At 43.2% G+C, this 19,095-nt stretch overlaps 1 protein-coding gene across 1 annotated transcript in view; it reads left to right on the plus strand.

The window, feature by feature from the left end:
- ELAVL4 (ELAV like RNA binding protein 4) overlaps positions 1-3,147 on the plus strand; it is a 92,553-nt gene extending 89,406 nt beyond the window's left edge. The window contains 5 exon segments of the mRNA XM_036026063.1: positions 200-264; positions 267-394; positions 397-436; positions 439-519; positions 522-3,147. Of these exon segments, the coding sequence (XP_035881956.1) occupies positions 200-264; positions 267-394; positions 397-436; positions 439-519; positions 522-559 (352 nt within the window). The 3' untranslated portion in view covers positions 560-3,147.
- The last annotated feature ends 15,948 nt before the right edge of the window (positions 3,148-19,095 follow it).

The raw sequence follows: 19,095 nt of genomic DNA on the forward strand, positions 1-19,095 counted from the left end.
TTGTGGTTTTAGGAATTAACCTAGGCCTTCTCTTGGCATATATGTGCCTTAGCCAATCTAGCCATTCCCATCAGAGGAAATGCCACAGACATTAGTTTTTGTTTTTTAGTTTTAAACCCTGACGACTCTCCTGCAAACCACTCACTCAGCCCTCTGCCCCGTGTCTGTGTCTGTGCATCTCTGTGTTATCCTTGGTCAGACTGATGTCTGGACCAGTCCCCCCTTCTGCTTGTCCCCCAGGTTCTCCCCCAATCACCATTGATGGGATACAAGCCTTGTGGGAATGAACATTCCTGGTCACACAGGAACAGGCTGGTGCATCTTTGTCTACAACTTATCCCTGATTCCCGATGAGAGTGTCCTCTGGCAGCTCTTCGGGCCCTTTGGCGCAGGTGACACAACGTCAAGGTCATCCGCGACTTCAACACCAACAAGTGCAAGGATTCGGCTTTGTCACCATGACCAACTATGACGAGGCCGCCATGGCCAGCGCCAGCCTCAACGGGTACCGCCTGGGAGACGAGTGTTGCAAGTTTCCTTTAAAACCAACAAGCCATAAGTCCTGAATCTCCCATCCTTAATTATTAAAAATATATATATAAATATATATGAACAAAACACACGCGTGCACACACACATACAACACAAAAGAGAGAGAAACAAACCTTCAAGGCTTATATTAAACCATGGACTTTATAAGCCAGTGTTGCCTAAGTATTAAAACATTGGATTATCCTGAGGTGTACCCAGGAAAGGATTTTATAATGCTTAGAAAAAAAAGAAAAAAAAACAAAAAATACCTTTGATGCATTGAATGTTCTTTCATAGCTGTCGTTGTTGAATATAATATACATAGATAGCGATGTGCAGGGATTTTTACCCAGCCAGCTGACTTTACTACCCTTCCTTGAAGGTGGGTCTTTTTAAGATGACCATTCACTATTTGAAGAAGAAAATCAAAAAACAAAAAAATAATAAAAATAAAACAATTTTTACAAGTAATGGGATTCAAAGAACGAAAAAAAGATTTTTGCTTTTTGTCAAAATGTTGATTCCAATCAGATTGGTAAAAAAAAATAAATAAAAAACCCACACAAATTAACGAGGAATAATAAAAATTGGCAAAAATGAAAAAGACTTTTGCAATTTTTATTTTTCCTTTTTCTTTTATATCATGTAACTAAAACAGTCTTCTGTTAGGGGACGGGGGCAAGGGGGGAACCTGATGACATTAACAATTAATAACATTAACATTGTTGCCAAAGAGGTGTCTCTTTGCTGAAAATGGGTTTCAAGAAAATCTATTTTTATAAAATATAAAGAATTTTTACAAGAGAATCTGGATTGAGAAAAAATATTTTGACTGGCTAATTTAGGGAAATTGACAACTTTGTCGCGTTCATACTGCACTGGTACCTTTTTAGAGATCAAGATGTGTGTTTTAAACTGGATTCGTAGACTGTTTTTTGAAGGATGGGCTATAAACAGATGATCTTCATATCTTTTCATAGCATGTAATAATAATAAAAATTATTAATTACTAGGGGAAAGGAGTGTTCGTTCTACCCAGGGTACACAGTTCCCCACAGTCAAAACCCAAAAGCAAGGAGATGAGTTGAAAGACAGTTTTTCTTTAAGTCATCAGTATGGGATGTCAGCAGAACAAAAATTTAAAAGATTAATTTTCCTTTTGATCTAAAACTTCCTTTGTTTGAGCAGTAGGTGCTACGAAATTATTTACATATCTTAGTATCATAGTTAAATGTAATGTGTTTAGGAGAGGAAAACAAAAGATACATTTGCTTTCGATTCATTAAGGAATTCTCAAATTCACTTTGTAGCCCATGCTGATAGAATTGGGCTGTGTTGGTACATTTGAAACACTGTTTATGTTGCTTGAAACACTATTTATTTATTCGCTGATGTGATGATGCCTATGGCCGAGATCAAATATAGCTAGATTGGCTAGACTACTTATTTGTTTACTTAAACTATGGGAAGAAGCATATTATTGTGTCATTCTGTTGTGTGTGTATGTGTATATATAATATACATATATATATATAAAGTTATTTTTCTTTGGGTTAATTTATTATAAGTTGTAACACTTGGCTAGTTTTGTTTGTAATGTCTTAAAATGTTTTCTTATGATATTTAAGTGACAGTTAAAGAGGTATCAAGGTAACTTGTGTAGAATTATGTTTGATATATTGTCATGTTTGTTGTGAATATTTTTTCTTACTGCACAGTAGAAAAATAAACCAACTGGGTCTTTATTTTAATGTATTTCAGATTGGGGAAAACAAAACAGAGCTAAGGGAACAAAAGACTGAGGGAGCATTCTCCCACGTCCAGTGCACTGATCATTTAGTATGTTTGTGCTTTGTACGGTTTATATATTTAAAACAAAACAAAACAAAAAAAAAAAGACAAGGGTTCATGCTCTTCCCTGGGTAATAGAAACAGTTACTCGCTATGCATAATCTAGTTGATAGTTAAATTTGCTATTGCTTTTGTCTTGTTATATAAAATCTTTTCAATACAAGTTTAGTCTTAATGGTAATAAAACTTTATGGTTATTTATAACTTGTGCTTATTTGTGCGTTTTTTTCCATGCTGAACCCACTAAGTGCATGTAGACAGACTGTTGTTTTCACACTGAAGAGGCAAACTTCGTAGTGGTAGTCGTAGTGTAGACAGGTAACGAAAACCAAGGCTGCATCATAGACTCCTCCTGTAAATTTTTTTTCTGTTTTTTTTCCTCTTTTTGATTTTGAAAAAAAAAAACAGATTTCAGTTCAGAGAACACTCGTTCAACATTCAGGGAAACTTTTTAGTCATCTGCTGTGAATGAACGCAGTTTGCTGGCAAAGTTTTGATTGCATTTGCTAGTAAGCATTAGTGGGAAAGGCATGCCCAAAATCTCTTCTCTATAATGTGTTCACACTTGGGGAAAAAAAAAGGAAAAAAAATATTAGGACCAGGCAGTGTATACTTTAGTTATAATGAATGACTTCATGTTAACCTTGCTAGTTTAGATGATTTCTGAGGGAAAGTATTGTAACTGTTTTTTTTCCATAATCTTGTTGTGTTTGAATTATTTGTACTTATCTGTCCAGACAATAAATGAAAGGTGTGTAGAATGGATTGAGCTTCCCAGATTTTAAATGTGTTTATTCAACACTTTTTTCTGTAGCATCTTCAGATTTCCCTAATATTTTTATCATTGAACAAACAAACAAAAAAGGTAAAGTAAAATTCTGTTTTGCTAAGTTGCAAAAGTCAACTCAGTATTCAAAAGCCATTGCCCTAGTTTCCACGCCACTGAAAGTGTCATCTCCGACTGGCAGTGTCCACGTCGTCTGGGAGTTGTTAAAATGCAGGCTCTCAGGCCAAATGCCAATCTATATTTAACCAGAATCCCAGGTGAATCACTGGTACTTTTAAGTGTGAGGAACACTGCCCTACTTGATAACAAGCTGGCACGTTTGGCATTATGATGGTACATTAGTGCCCGTTACTCATTTATAAGCATACTTGTGACATGTTCAGAATGAGGGAGTCACCATTTGCAGAGCATCGATTACCTGTCAGACAGACGGCTGTGTCTCGGCCTCTACAGTCTCTCCCTTCCTCCTCCAGCAACCTGGGAGAAGTAGATAGCACTATCCTCATTTCACAGATGACAATACTGAGGCTCAATGAGATTCAGTTACCTTGAAATAGCCAGCAAATTTCCAGCTGGGATTTGAGTCTGAGGCTGCTTCTCCTGCACGGCACCTCAGCGTGAGATGCAGAGCTTGAGCAATGTTAGGGGAAACAGACCATTGTGCTGGAAGTGACTAGCTAAACAAGAAAGGTCACCTTTTATTCTAGCACTCATTTTTGCTTAGAAGCAGCATACATTTGACTTTCTTACCTTGAATAGTAAACCCTAACTGAGGACTTATTCATACAGTGAATAAAGAGCATGATTTAAACTCAACCTAGGGGAGAAGAGCTGCCTAAGGTACCATGCAGTCATATTGGGAATGTGACCTGAACTTTACAAATGAGCTTTTCAGTGATTTCCTGATGCAATCACTCATTGATGATCTACTGTCTGTCTTTCACTTTCATTTGCTCACTAATTGAAATTCATAATCCCCCATAAAACGTCACCATCCATAAAGGGGCACTTGAAACAGAAATGTCCCGATGAGGCAGAGGAAAGGAATAGTCAGACTCTCTTCCACTTTTCATGAGCCTCTTTTTATTATTATTATATTAAATTACCTCAATGGTTGGGCTAATTAGATTCAGGGCAAAGAATGATATTTAATTAACCAAACTTAATATTAAAACTCTGGCAGCCTGAACTTTACGTAGTTGAACTTAGAGGTTATTTTGGTCTTATCTTAAATACAAGCCCTATGTGTCTCTCCTAAAGAAAACTGGGCATTCGAACTAACAGTGGCCTCAGGGATAATGGAACTTCACACACATGTACAGGGGTCTAAAAATTACTGCCCCCAAACCTGCGGTAGTATTTTTACCAAAACTATCTTCACCACCTGTGCTCCTTAGAGCTGCCCTTTTAGTGCACTTAAGTGAATGGACACACTATTTCAGAGTATTGGAAGCTGGTGGAATCTTACCAGTTCAGTACAAATCATTCCCAGCCTCCCAACAGATCTCTCCTGAAAGTTTACAGAAAGCTGTACGTATGTAAATAGATCTTTAAAATACCCATAGAAGGACATTCTACTTACTACTCTGTTGGCGACACTTCCCAATGCCAACACAACAGGGGCCGCCTGACGTCTAATAAACAGTCATCTTGCTGCGCGCCTAAGCCTGTTACCGCAAATCTCCAGGCAAAGATCATATAGTTTCGGCAGGTGTTTGTTGGGAAGGCCTAACAAATCGCAAAAACGTAGGAATTATTAAATTTCTTTTAGGGTCCTCAGTACGTTTTCTTGTGCTTGGATGAAGAACTGCATGCCAGAGAAGGCTGGAGGCATTTACTTAGTGTGATTTCTGTCCAAAGTGATAGGAAGCGAAGAGGGCAGAACAACATGTGCTTGAGTCCGGGACCCTCCCACATCACCGTCACCCGCATCAGCACCGCTGGTGTCTGTCACCCAAGACCCCACACTGGCCGAGCGATGGGTGCAGCCGGAAACTTTTACCACCTCGGGTCCTGCTTAAATTCCTTTCACTAACATCAATTAAACATTTGTTCATTTGTAAATAAAGCATGTAAACACCGAAGAACATTCGTGATTTAAAAATACATCGTGAGTGTTAAAGGCACATTTGAAACTCACAAAGTCTTATGAAGCCCCTATTCGGTCAGTATGTGGCTCTGGCTACCCTACACATGTCAAATTTGGCCCTTAGTCACCTTTTGCCATAGGAGATTCAGGAAACTTCCGGTTCCTGTCATCGATTGCCCTCACTTTCTGTAGATACTCCAAGTGTCTTCCTTAATAAACATAATGGGCAGACACACAGAGGCAAGCATTTGTACAATTAAGTAGAAAATGAGTTTTTTTCCTTTCACCTGCAAATTTGAAAATCATACTTGACAGTATTAACAGCAAGAGTGTGTTTTCTAAACAGAAAGTCATTAAAATCTTAATTTGAGGCCATCCTGCTGGATCCATTCCACAGCCTTAACAAGATCTCAAAGAACACGGCCGTATAATATCCTTACACCCTTCACCGCCTTTGTTCTACCTGGAAAAGAGAATAATAAAAGGAAATTACATTTTGTTTCTATGAGCTAAAATCAAGTTTTAATATTGTCCAAAAATGACACATACCGTTCCTTTATCTTATTAGTTTTTGGCATATTAAGTATAAGATAATTTCTCATGGTAGAGTATTTATGTAAGAATCATATTTCTCTCTTTGCAGATCACTTACAGAAGTGCCTGTTAACAGGAGAGAATGAGGCATAATCGGCACTTAAGATTAAATAGACCTGAGAACATAAAAGTGTTCCTTCAATTAAAGGAATAGCATTTCTCCCAGTCTCATCTTTTTGTTTCTGCGGCAGAATGGAAACTGGCTTAAAATCACCCAACCCCAGGTTAATTACCAGAAGGCTTTCCCTCCCTATGCAAGTCTAGCTTAATCTACTCATGGCTCAAATGCAAAGTGGACTCACACACCTTCCAGGATGCCATGTAATTATTTTAAACATCTCCCAGCAAAGTTCATGAGGTTAAGAAATTGCTTCTAGAAAGAGCACTAGTGTTATTGAGTATCTCAAATTATGGTAGGCACTTTACCCGCGTTTAATCCTTCTGCCAACTCAGTGAGGAGTATCATCCTTCTTTTACATGGAGCAAAAAGACTCAGATTTGGTATCTTGAACAAGTGAATAGGTGGTGAAAACTGAATTCAAACACAGGTCTATCTAACCCCGCCCCCCACTCCATTATACCACCCTGGCTATGAGCCAATTCTGTCATACTTAGAGCTAAAACAATTACCAAGCAGTCCTCACCTCAATTAAAAGTGGAGATGAGTCCTGTTATGTAAGGAACAAGGGAAAATTAACATTAATGTGCAGTGTCTGGAGTGAACCCCTCTCCAAATCTTTAATGAAAAAACAGATCCATGACACACATTTATAGGCAAATTGACAAAGAAAAACTAAAAGTGATAGTTTTAAATATTGTTGCTCATCAGTGTTATCAAATAAAATTATTTGAGAGATTTATTTAAACTTCCAAAGTCAACAAGGTGGAAGGAGTTGAGGATAGGACTTGATGACAAGAAGATTTAAAAAGCCAGCTTGGCTGCCCTTGGAGCTGGCCCTGTGGGTCCTCCTTGTGTGAACCAGGACTGCCCTGGCAGAGCTCCGTTCACTATGTTGCCCCGGGTCCTCAGAACAACCCCATTTTATATCTGACAAGAACAGGCTCAGAGAAGTTAGGTGTCTTGCCCAGGGTTGCACAGTATGGAGCAGAAAATGGAATTTACTCCCTCGTCCTCTGGCTCCAATCCAATGTCTTCCACTGCACCACACCAGTGGCCTTTCAATGCCAGACCACCATTTGTTGGACACCTACCTACCTGTGAGGTAGGGCAGGGTGAGTGGGGGAACCAGCCTCAGCCCCCTACCCACAAATCCTTTCTCTGAACATCTACCATATGCCAGGCACTGCACTAGGAACCACAATGATGAATGGACATATTCAGCCTTTTTTTTCCTTTCCACCTATTTTCTGTGTAGCACTGTGCAGTCGGTTTTGACAGGAAACAAACAAACAAACAAACAAACACAGAAACAGGAATGGAAAGGTAGAGTTTTGTTATAAAGACAAGACTTATGAAACAATTATTTAGCCATGCCAGGTAGTTTCTGTGCCACAGGGAGAATTACAGGAAATTGTGCGAGAATTACAGTTTCTGTGGGGAGTGGAAGGGGTGTCTGGGGCCCAGAAAGGAAAGAGAGTGGCCTGGTGGAAAACGGGATGAGCCCTGGGCAAATTCTTCAGTGTCTCTGAGATTCCGGACCAGAGAAGGAAGGATTAGAGATACAAATGTGTCAAGTTCCTAGCACTGGGTGAAGAGTAGTATGAATTAAACTGTAGCCAGAAAGACTTGCCAGAGGTAAAGGGCTTGGGTGGGGCCCTCTGACAGGGGGGAGCGGATTTGGTGGGTCTCTCAGGGTTGAAAAACATCCCTCAAGTAAGGAGGGAAGAAATAGTCAGGATACGAGTGAGAATAAGCTCTTGGAAATCTCACTCAGCTTTGTGAAACTTGAACTGCTTTTAGAACACAACAGCAGCTGTAGCCACACACCAGCAGAACCTCTGATTGCCCCAAAGCAATCAGAGACCCTATTAGTCCCTCCTCTGGTGCTCAGTGACTCAAGCCACACCCCCTACTCTCTCTGACTGTTTGGTGATGCTCCCTGTATCAGCAGTCCAACTCTCTCTGAAAAATAGTTCAAATTCTGGAGAGAAAGACCACATTGGCCCTGGCTGGTCAGCTTTTACAAGCTGCTAGCACCATTAATTCTCCTTCACACTGACCAACCTGCCTCAAATACTGAAGCCAAGGCCTGAGTCACATACTGTAAACAGAGCCCACTAGTAAAGCATGGCTTGGGGGAGTTGCCCTGAGGAGGGGCTCAGGGCAGGGCAGGCAGCTGGAGCAGCCTGTGGAGTACGGTGGTGAGTGGCTAGGGAAGGAAGAGTTGAGGCAGCCTTCCTGGGGTTTGTGTAGGGGTGGGGGCAGATGTTAAGGAGGTTAGGCAGGCAGCAGTGGGAGGACAGCAGAGGAATAACAGAAGCAGCGTTGGACACTGTGATCGAGGCAGGGGACTTCTTTAGGAAAGCAGGGACCCAAAAGGTATCTGTCTTGCAAGAGCTCAAAGGTAAGCAGAACATTGAAAGGAAATATCAAGACTTGAGGTTGTTTGAGGAACACAGAAAAGAGCAGTCGATTCTAACTTTGGCGAGGTGAGGTGAAGTTGGAGTGTAACGAGAAGGACATCCTAGAGATGTTTAGGAATCAGCTGTATCTTGAAAGATGACTCAGACTTGGACAGGCAGGCAGTAGGGCAAGGTCAGGAGCATCACACTAGGAATGTAGAAAGTGACCCAGGACCAGGAGTCAGAACGCTCAGCTCTTTCCCTGACTTACTGTGTAACTTTGGACAAGTCTATACACCTCACTGGGCCTCAGTTTCCCCAAGTTAAAGGAAGGTGTTAGACTAGATAGTCTCTGATGGCCTTGCTCCTGCTTACTTTTAGATTCTCATCTTCTGCTATACTTTTCATTGAGTCGGCAAATATTTATTCACCTACCACCATCACGGAGCACAATGAGGATACAATGAAGGGACAAAAGAGATGTTTGTATGTAGCTGGTGGGGGTTGGGGTGAGTGCTGTCAAGGTCAAGTGCAGGCTTCTCTAACAGTAAGAAGGACACTGCCCAGCTGAAGGCAAGGAATGCCCTAACACGATGGCATTTGAATTGAGATCTGAAGGAAAAGGCAGGCGTGCCCCATCCTGAGCAGAGGGAAGTAGTACGTGCAAAGAGCCAGAGGTGCAGAGGAGTGAGCCTCAGCTGAAAGGAGCCAGTGACTCTGCAGTGGAGGTGGGAATGGGACTGAGGTGGGAGTGGTGGCAGGGACCCAATCACCAATGGCCTTGTAAGCCACAGAAAGGACTTTGATCTTTGCCTCAAGAGTAGTGGAAAGGACCTACATTCCAGCCAATGGATCTTATTCTCTCAGCCTCAGTTTATTCATCTCTACAATGGGTATGATGCAGTACCCACTTTATATGGTACTGAGAATACCAAAGGCATTAATATGTGTTAAGTGCTTACAACACAATCTGACAGAGAGCAAGAATAATATAAACGTTTGCTATTCGTAACATCATTATTGTTCATCTAGCTAATTCTTACACATTCTTCAAATTCAGCTTGCATACCATTGCTTCCAGAGCTCCTTCCTGACCCCCAAGACCAGGTAGATTATGCACCACTCCTCTGGGCCCAAGTCCCTGCATTTCCCTTACTCACCCTGCAAAGCAATCTGCTGCTACTTCTCAGACTTCACCCCTGAACCGTGAGCTCAGCAAGGGCAAGGACTGTGCCCTATTCATCAGCACGACTGAACACAAACAGAATGTCAGAGAAAGTGCTCAGCTATGGTAAGCTGACTGATGGTGCCTCCAAAGATGTCCACATCCTAGTTCCTGGACCTTGAGAATATGTTACTTTACATGGTAAAAGGAACTTTGCAAATGTGATTCAGTTAAGGATCTTGAGATGGGGAGATTATCTTGAACTATCCAGATGGGCCCAATGTGATCACAGGGTCCTTATAAGAGGAAGGCAAAAGGATCAGTTAGTGGTAGATGGAAGCGAAAGGTTGGGTGAAATGAGGAAGGGCCTGCAAACCAAGGAATGCAAGCAGCTCCTAGAAGCTACAGGTGAGGAAATGAATTCTCCCCTGAAGCCTCCAGAAAGAATATAGCCCTGCCAACACCTTGATTTTAGACTTCTGCCCTAGAACGATAAGAGAATAAATCTGTGTTGTTTTAAGCCACTAAATATGTGGTAATTTGCTACAGCAGCAACAGAAATTAATGTATTCAACCAAACATGAAGCAAGGGTTAGAAAGAATGCTTGTGAGAAGAAGCTAATGCCCAGGCCAGGTCATCCCTGACTCCTTAGCATCAGTTAGAGCAAGGGGGGTGTTGATGGTAACCCCTCTGACCACCACCTTAGCATACTCTCACCAAACTAGGCCCTCCAGGCACATGATGTCTCCACCATATTCATGTCATCCTGGGATCTCATGACTTGTAGGTAGAGAAGGGGAAGAAGGATCAGAGGCCCAAAGACATCATTAGAGGGCTTTTCTGTGCTCCAGAGGATAGATGTTGGAGTATCGTGGGAAGGAGAAAACATTGGCCCAGCAGACCTGGGTTCAAGTTCCAGCTCTGCCACCAATTTTTTTGTGTGATTTTTGACAAATGATATACTTTAGACTTGCTCCTTTTCTTTTGGTCCATGTGCCAGCTTATGATGGGAAAGGAATATTCCTAAACTCCAAAACCCTTCCTCAACCAATCAATTACCAAACCCCTGTCAATTTTACCTCCTGAAAAAATTTTCAAATTTACCCCCTCCTACCTCTTCCTCATAGCTGTTATCCTAGTTTGTCTTATCATCTCACTGACTATTAACTGAATACTTCCTTTGTTTTTTAAAGATTTTGTTTATCTTAGAGAGAGAGGAAGGGAGGGAGAAAAACACCAATGTGTGTTTGCCCTGGTGTGCCCCCTACTGGGAACCTGGCCCACAACCCTGGCATGTGCCCTGACTGGGAATTGAACTGGTAACATTTTGTTCACAGGCTGGCACTCATCACTGAACCACACCAGCCAAGGCTGGATGCTTCTGTTGTGTACATAGACTCTGGCACTCACCTCATAGAAGATCTCCCCCACCCTCTCAATTGGAATAATCTGCCTAAAACACTAATCTGACCAAATCACTCTGCTGCCCAGATACCATTGGTGGAGTCCCATCACCCAGGCAAGATGATCCAGACACCGGAACGTGACTTCCAAGGCCCTGCACCACGTAGGCTCAGACTGCTTCACTGCTTCACTGCTTCACTAGCTTAATCCCTCTTCTCTTCCTGTCTCACAACTCATGGTCAACCTACACAAAACTACTAACTGTGCCCTGAGTACAACACAGGTCTAAACATATTACTCCTCTTCTTCCTTCCTAACAGAACCCTGGTTTTACTAGGGCATCAAAATGCCTACCTACAACACATTTTTCAGTTTTCCTTATAGTTAGTGGTGGCTACATCACACAGCTCTGGCCAATGAGATGCAACAATGAAGCTTCCAGGAAAGCAATTTAAGAGAGCAAACACAGCTGACAGTTTTCCTTTTCTTATTGCCCTTTTCCCCTTCTTTTTCTTTCCCACTTGCAATGTTGATGTGATGTCTGGGACTGCAGGTGCCATATTGCAACCATGAAGGCAGCAGCCAAAAATCATGAATGGCAGATTGGAAATGCATGAGCCTCCTAGGTTCTCAGTGGCACCTCTAAGCTGCTACAGCAGCCCTGGATTGTGTATCTGGACTTATTACTTAAGAAAAAATGTACTCCTTACTGGAGAGCTCTCAGCCAGTGAACACATTATTACTGACATGCTCATTCTACTTCTTCAACCCCCTGAGCCCCCAGGTGGGGCCTGGGCTGTAGATCCTCCCAGCCATTCATATCTGGCCCCAAAGAGCCTTTTCCTTTACACTGTTGGACAAATGAATATTTTTGTATGTATGCTACTATGTGAAAAAAGTTAAACAACTTTGTCTCACTGGTTTAAGTATGATTCTAAACTTTGTCCCATTTGCCCAATGACAGTGCAATGGAGCTCCAGTTTGACCCTGTTGATGAGGCCCATATGGTCTTCAGACACAACCAAGATGTCCAGTGCCCCGCCAAGTGCCTGCTGCCCCCTCTGATAGGGGCCCCATCCCCACCCGCCTCCAGACTGTCATTGTTGTATGGCTTCCCAGCCTCCCAGGCATCGAAGGCTCCTCTTGGGCTACCCATCCAGAGGCACGGACCTATCTTGACCTCGGATGCTCCTTGGAGCCTCAATCCTGCCACGCCACTGACTAGAAGACCTCAACATCTTTGCTCACCTACAGGGCTCATCTCTCTCTTGCTTGCTCTTTCTCTCTCTCACTCATCTTTAGGACTGCACCCCTCCCTATTTCTTATCCCACTTTTCTGGGGGAAGGAACCATCCTACCATAGAGTTGCTTGGACCCCTAGTGACAAAGTGAAATAATTTTTTTTAATTTGCCAGGGGCACCTGGTCAGAGTGGCTAAGAAGAGCTTTGCACAATGCTTACAACTAGTGCTCCTTATCTCAGAGCCTGTTTGCTAGCCCAGTCCTCCATGCCAGACTCCCTCCTCACTTACAGTGATGCTTTCTTTCAGGACCCGCTTGTCTTCATGGTAATCTGGCTTCCAATGCTCCCTACCCCCGTGACCCCAATGCCCATTTGACCTGCTTATTTATGTCGCTTATATATGTCTGGATTTCAAATATGAACAACCCTCATTCTTACTTGTAGGGTCTCTACCTGGGGATATAAGCTACACACCAGGAAGGCAAGGAGTGCATGTAGAGTCCTGAGCCTCCTGTCACAGAATGAATGATAAAATTCTCTAGACCTCACTTTCCCCATTTGTAAATGCAGGCACAGGACTACCTGATCTTAGCTTCATCAGTCTGACAATGGAAGGAACCTCAGAGACAAGTGTGAGGACCCAGAATACATTAGAACCAGTCTAGGAGCCAGGGGAGGGGGAGATATGAGGGGCAGAGGAAGTTTTCCAATCAGGTGCTGAGCTTTCACTGCCAAAAAGTTTCCCACAAACAAACCCACCCCAGCAAAGGAAGCTACTGTCGGCTGGCACACAGCAGAAAGAAGGCGGGCACGAGGCCTCATTAATCTGGCAACTGTGGGATCAGTTGCAGATACCCCCAACCCACCCACTTCTCACCATCTGCCGCTGCTGCTACTAAGCCGAAGGCATGAGGCTCTGGTGGGAGTTCAGCCTGAAGCCAGCAGAAGGACCTGGACCCTAGACTATGGGGCAGCCTTGGGGCCAGCCTCAAACCCCAGTGTGTCTCCCAACCCCCACCCCCACCCTAAGCACAGTGACGCAAATCTCCTCGAGGCTCTGCTTTGGAAGCAACTGATGGAGAAAACCAGAGCCCTGAACAAGTATCAAGCAAATAAATAACTAAAACGCATTGCTTGGGAACCCACATGTGTGCCAGGCACATACCTTATCTTATTTACTCCCCCAGCCCTTACTAAGATTCTCTCCAAAACTAATCTGCCATAATTCTTAATGATTTCAGTATGCACACAGATGATTCTTCCAGTATCCCGGCTTCTCAGTTCCTCTCCTTCCACCTCCCTCCCTGCTCACACCGTAGACATTAATACCTTAATTTCAATTTCAAACCTCCCTTTGCCAAGTCCTGCTGCCTATCCCACTCAGTCCTTTAGTACCAGACTCAGAATAACCCTTCAAACCCTCTGGGACCTTAACTCACTTTTTACTGTCCCTCCCTCCCCCGAACCCCTACATGCCCTTTCTTCCCTTTCTATCCAGCTTGAACTCCATGCTGACACATCTAATCCTGCCCCTGCATGCATTCTCATTTTCCTTGTTCTTCCCTTATTTTGTTGTACTCCACCTCTTTTGACTCCACCGAAGTTCTCCGTCTACTGTGCACCAGCACCGTCATAGCTGAACATGCAAAAGAAAAATATATTGTAACGCTAAACCAGGTTCCCTTTCGATTAGTGACCACCAGCCCCCAAACTGCCTGCCGGTCGCACTGCATTTGTCTAGTTCCTTCACTCTCCTAGATGCCATTTTCCGGCGTTCTTCTTTAAATGTCCAATGACTCCTCCTCATCTTCATTCTCAAGGAAGGCACTGATTCCTGTTCCTACTTTCTTTGCCATTTCTCAGTTTCTTCCTTGACTCTTTGACCTCTAAATGTTGGAGAGTGGTGTTCTGGGACCTTTGCTCTAAGTATGATCACTCATCTCTGGTTGTGTCTTTTAATATAATTAGTGCTTTGATGACTCCCAAATCTGCCCAGATCTCTGCCCTGAACTCTGGAGACATGCATACTGCTGCTGAGTTGATGTCTCCACTTGACTGTCTCAAGAACATCTCAAACTTAATACAAAAACACTGTTCCCTTTGCCCTCTCATCCACCCAACCGGCTCTCTTCCCCATATCTGCAAATGGCAGCCCCACCCTTCCAGCCTCCCAAGCCCAACCCTTGACACTTAACTCGTTTGTTTTTCTTCCACCCCCAGAACAGTTCCCCATCATTCAGAGATTTGTATTTGTTTTGTTCACTGTCATAACCTCAGCTCCTGAAATAATGGCCCTTAGTAGGTAGGTGTTCAGTAAATATTTATTAAATAAATGAATAATTAAGTCAATTTCTGTTCATTTCAATAAATAGAAGAGAGTTCACCCTTACACACAGGTTTGAATTATGTGGGCCCACTAGTATGCAGATATATATATTCAGACTCCCCTATCCCTGGGCTTCGTGTCCATGGATTCAACCAACTGCAGACCGAGAATAAGAACACTGTTTTTGATTCACGGTTGGGAACCATGGATGCAGAGGGCCAGCGGTCTGCACTGTTCTATGCCATTTTATATGAGGGCAGCTTTGAGCATCTTTACATTTTGGTATCTGTAGGGATCTTGGAACCATTCCCCCATGGAAACTGAGGAATGTAGTTAACTTCTGGGAGGAGACGAAAGTTTAAGTGGCTTTTCAATGGCATGGAGTGTCCCTGCATTGGAACTGTAATTACAGATTATGCTAAGGGCTGGGAAGGAAGGAGCTATGGGAGAAAAATAACAGAGGGGTTCTACATAGACAGAGTAGTGATCTTCTCCCTGAGAAATAACTTTGAAATAAGACCTGAAGGTGGAGATGAGTCGTGGTGGAATAGCCAGGCGAAGAACTTCACTGCAAAAGCCCGGAGATGGGTAAGAGCTTAATGGGTTCTAGGAAACACCAGGTGGCCAGAGGGGAGACAGAACAGTGAGAGAAGGGACAGAGTCACCATTAGACATGGGAGAGCTGGCCAGAACCTGTAGGCTTTTACAGACACTGGTAGGGAATGTGGATTTTATTCTAAGGTCACTGACTTCATTCGTTTTATCAATTTTCCAAGTAAAGAGTGTGGAGTGATGCTAAGGCCTGAGGATTTGGATCCTTGTTTTGTCAGGCTTAGTGATCCGTGACCTCTAGCATGCATCTCCCCTTCTCCGGACTCTACATCTATAATCTAGGGACAACCATCTCTGACCTGCTTACCTTGTACCACCATCTTCAGGCTCAAGCAAGATTAGCCAGGGATCTTTAGAGGTGTCATGGCCAGAGTTTGAAGGACATTTCACCAGATTGTTAAAGGACATGGATCAAGCAATAGGGAAAGCTAGAAATGGTTGCATTTAAAGGATTAAATATGGTTAAAATCGGCAAGGGTTGTTTTGCTAAGGTGGCAAGTTAAAAGACATTTCCTACCAGTGCCTGAGGGGTTGCAGCCAAGATTCTGGTTAAGTTCCTGGCATTCAGAAGGCAGGTTGAGAAGTAACCTACTGACAGAAAGTAGCTGGAGCCTGGAATCCTGACCCATTAACCACAGTTCTGGGGCTTGCTTGCCTACTGCCAGCCTGGCCTTGGCCAGTAAACTTCACCCCACCTTCTGCCCAGGAGTGAGGGCTGGAAGCTCAGAGTAGAATAATAATAGTGGAGAACTTTTGCAGGAATACAGACCAGGAACTGGGGGCTCCCATACATTCTCTGAAATTCTCCTCACACCCCTTTGTAGTACATGGTTTTTTCCCCACTTTCCAGGTGAGGAATTTGAGATGTAGAGGAGTCCTGTGACTTGTTTGTGGGGAAGTTGGGATTCAAGCCCAGTCGTCTGACTCCAAAATGTGCATACTCTTTCTCCTAAGTGTCACTACCTCTGCCAGGGACACTTGCCTCCTCCCTCCTCTGACAGAGCCTGAGGGAGGAGGGACATCTAAGGGACCTCTGCTGCAACAGCCTTTGCCCCTCATAGGTGGAAATTTAAGAATACTTACTTTATCATATTCTTGGGAGGCTTTCAGGACTTGGAACACAAGCTGGCACACAGTGAATGACTAGGAAATGTCTGGTCCAAGTCATCACCATCATTGCTATCATCATCATCTCATCAAGGTCCCTCCGTGTGCAGCTATGTCTCTACTCTCAGGAAACCCAAGGTTATTCCTCTCCCACTGGGGTGAAACCCTTCAGTTAAGACAGTGACTCTCAGAGTGTGGTCCCTGGACAAGCAGCATCAGCATCAGTCACCTGGTAACTTGTGGAAAACACAGGTTTGAAGGCCTTATCTTAAGACCTACTCAGTTGGAAATTGGGGGTGGGGCCCCCAAAATCTGTGTTTTACACACAATGCCATACACAGATAATATATTTTAAGGTACATATATAAGTTTATTAACCAATGTCACCTCAATAAATTATTTTTTTTAATCTGTGTTTTAACAAACTCTGTTAGTGATTTTGGTGCATGCTGAAGTTTGAGGAGCACTGAAGAAAGCTATCTACTAGCTACTGTAACAGATAACCTCCCCTGCCCAGTGGCTTAACACAAGGAAGTATATTTCTCATTCACTCAAAGTCCTAATGGGTGTTCCTGGAGGTTAGGAAGCCTCCTCCAAGTGGAAATTTGTATACCCAAGCCCCTTCCTCCTGTGGCTCAGCATCCCCTAAGGCCCTGGGCCCCTCTGCATTAGTCTGAAAGAATTATACATTGGAGGTTTCTATGGGGTCACACTAACCACAAGAGAGGCTGGGATAGAAAGTATCAACCTTAATGAGTTGTATGTAAATCATACATAATTGATAAAGAAAGCTGTTTTTGTTGTGGTGATCTTATTAAGGCCCTGTGTCAAGTCTTCCCACTAGACTGTAAGGTCAGTAGCTCTGTTGCTGAGATTCCTGGTCCTAAAAGGATAAGGCTTTTTGTGAACACTGGCTCCCCCACCCAACATCTAGGGCAGAGTCCGGGGACCTAGCAGATGCTGAACAAATATTTGCTGGGGGGCGAAGGAAGGGGCTATAAAGGGACTAAGTGGTAACGGGAAAGAATATAATAAAATTTTTTTGAAAAAGAAATAGTTATCAATGAATATAGAGCAATGATTTTCCAATGATATACCACAAGAATTTTTAAAACATGCAACACCTGACTATTTAGTCAGGGACACTGACATCCATTCTCTTAGAGTGACAATAGCCAACACAATAGCTGTTCAATGTGAATGAATCAAAATTGCACCTACCCGTATTCTGCCATGTATAATGTGCACTTTTTCACACAGATTTTTGGCCATGGGTGCGAGTTATACATGGCAAAATGTGAGGGGTTTTTTCTTGTCAGATGTGCAGAAAATATACTTTCTGGCATGCCACAGGATTTTAGTAATTAGTTCATGTGCACTATGAGATGAAAAGGGTTGAAAATCACTCATATAGAGTTTTGTTGATATATTTCTTTTAAAAGATCCTGAAACTTGAAAAGCTTGACCCATCTTCTCTGCAAATGGCATCTAGTGTCACTATTTTTATACACACCAAGAATCAGACACATTATTAAAATCCCTCAAAGTGACTTCCTCTCAGCTGTCCTTCAGCCTGTGAGGAGGTGACAAAGATCAGACATCTGCCTCACGCAGTTACAACCTTCCTGAGCAGCCGTTTTCAACTGTTTGCCTACTGTAGCTGGAGTTCGGGTTTAATTACAGGAAGAGTGTGGGTTTGAGCTGGGGTGAGTTGGATTTGGGAAGAGCAGATAACTGGGTCCCTTTCTTTCATGGAAGACTTTTTGCTGGGGAGAGAGCCCCCTCGTCAAATAAAGCAAGAGACACAAAAGAAACTTAGAAACCTCTTTGGAAAGGAAAAGCAGGAGTCCGAGAAGGCCTCACTTCGGCTAGAAATTCTTCATTGCCTCTCCAGACCTCAGGACACAAGCCAAGCTGCTTGGCCTGGCATTCAAGCCTTCCGGGACCTGGTCACACCTCCAGTCTCTGCAACCCTGCCCCCCCCTTTGTCGCCCCACTGCTATGCACCCCATTGACTTTAGGTACCTCAGGGCTTTTCCAGCTTCTCTCTTGACTAGAGCTCAGTTTTTTTTCTTCTCCTATGTGGTGGCCTAGACTGGGCAGTTCTAGTCCACAGGTGGCACACACAAGACCCACAGGCTGAATCCAGCCCTCTACCTTATTTTATCTGGCCCAGCACCTTGTTTCTACCCAGCAGCAGTGCCGAGCTCCTTGCCCTTAGTTAAGGAGTAGTTATTATCTATACAGTCCTAAAATTACATTCAGCCATTTGAAGGCAACCATGAGGCTGATGTGGCCCCAGGTGAAAATGGGTTTGACACCCCAGTCCATCAGCCAAACAAGTATTTATTGGGGACATCTTATGAAACCAAAATGACTCTAGATGCTGAGGATAAAGCAGTTAACAAAACAGATAAAATTCTGTGGCTTCAAGGAGGAAACAGACAATAATGGTGATGGAAGGAGATTTGACTTTGGTGATAAACACACAATATAATAATATACACATGATATATTGCAGAATTGTATACCTGAAACCTATATAATTTTGTCAACCAATGTCACCTCCAGTAACTTCAATAAAATAAATAAATTTATACATAAAACAGACTGACAGCAGTGGGGGGCTGGGATAAAGATGGTGAAAGGATTAACCAAATAACATTTATATTATAAACAACCCATGGACAGAGACAACAATAGAGGGACTGGCCTGGGATGGGGAGAGGGTGGGTCTGGGTGGAGGTGGGGAAAGGGGAAAAAAACAGGAAAAACTTTAACAGCATAAACAATAAAAATAGCCCTGGCTGGTGTGACTCAGTGGATTGAATGTCAGCCTGTGAATCAAAGGGTCACCAGTTTG

The sequence above is a fragment of the Phyllostomus discolor genome, chromosome 5 (genome assembly GCF_004126475.2).
Source record: "Phyllostomus discolor isolate MPI-MPIP mPhyDis1 chromosome 5, mPhyDis1.pri.v3, whole genome shotgun sequence".
NCBI lineage: Eukaryota > Metazoa > Chordata > Mammalia > Chiroptera > Phyllostomidae > Phyllostomus > Phyllostomus discolor.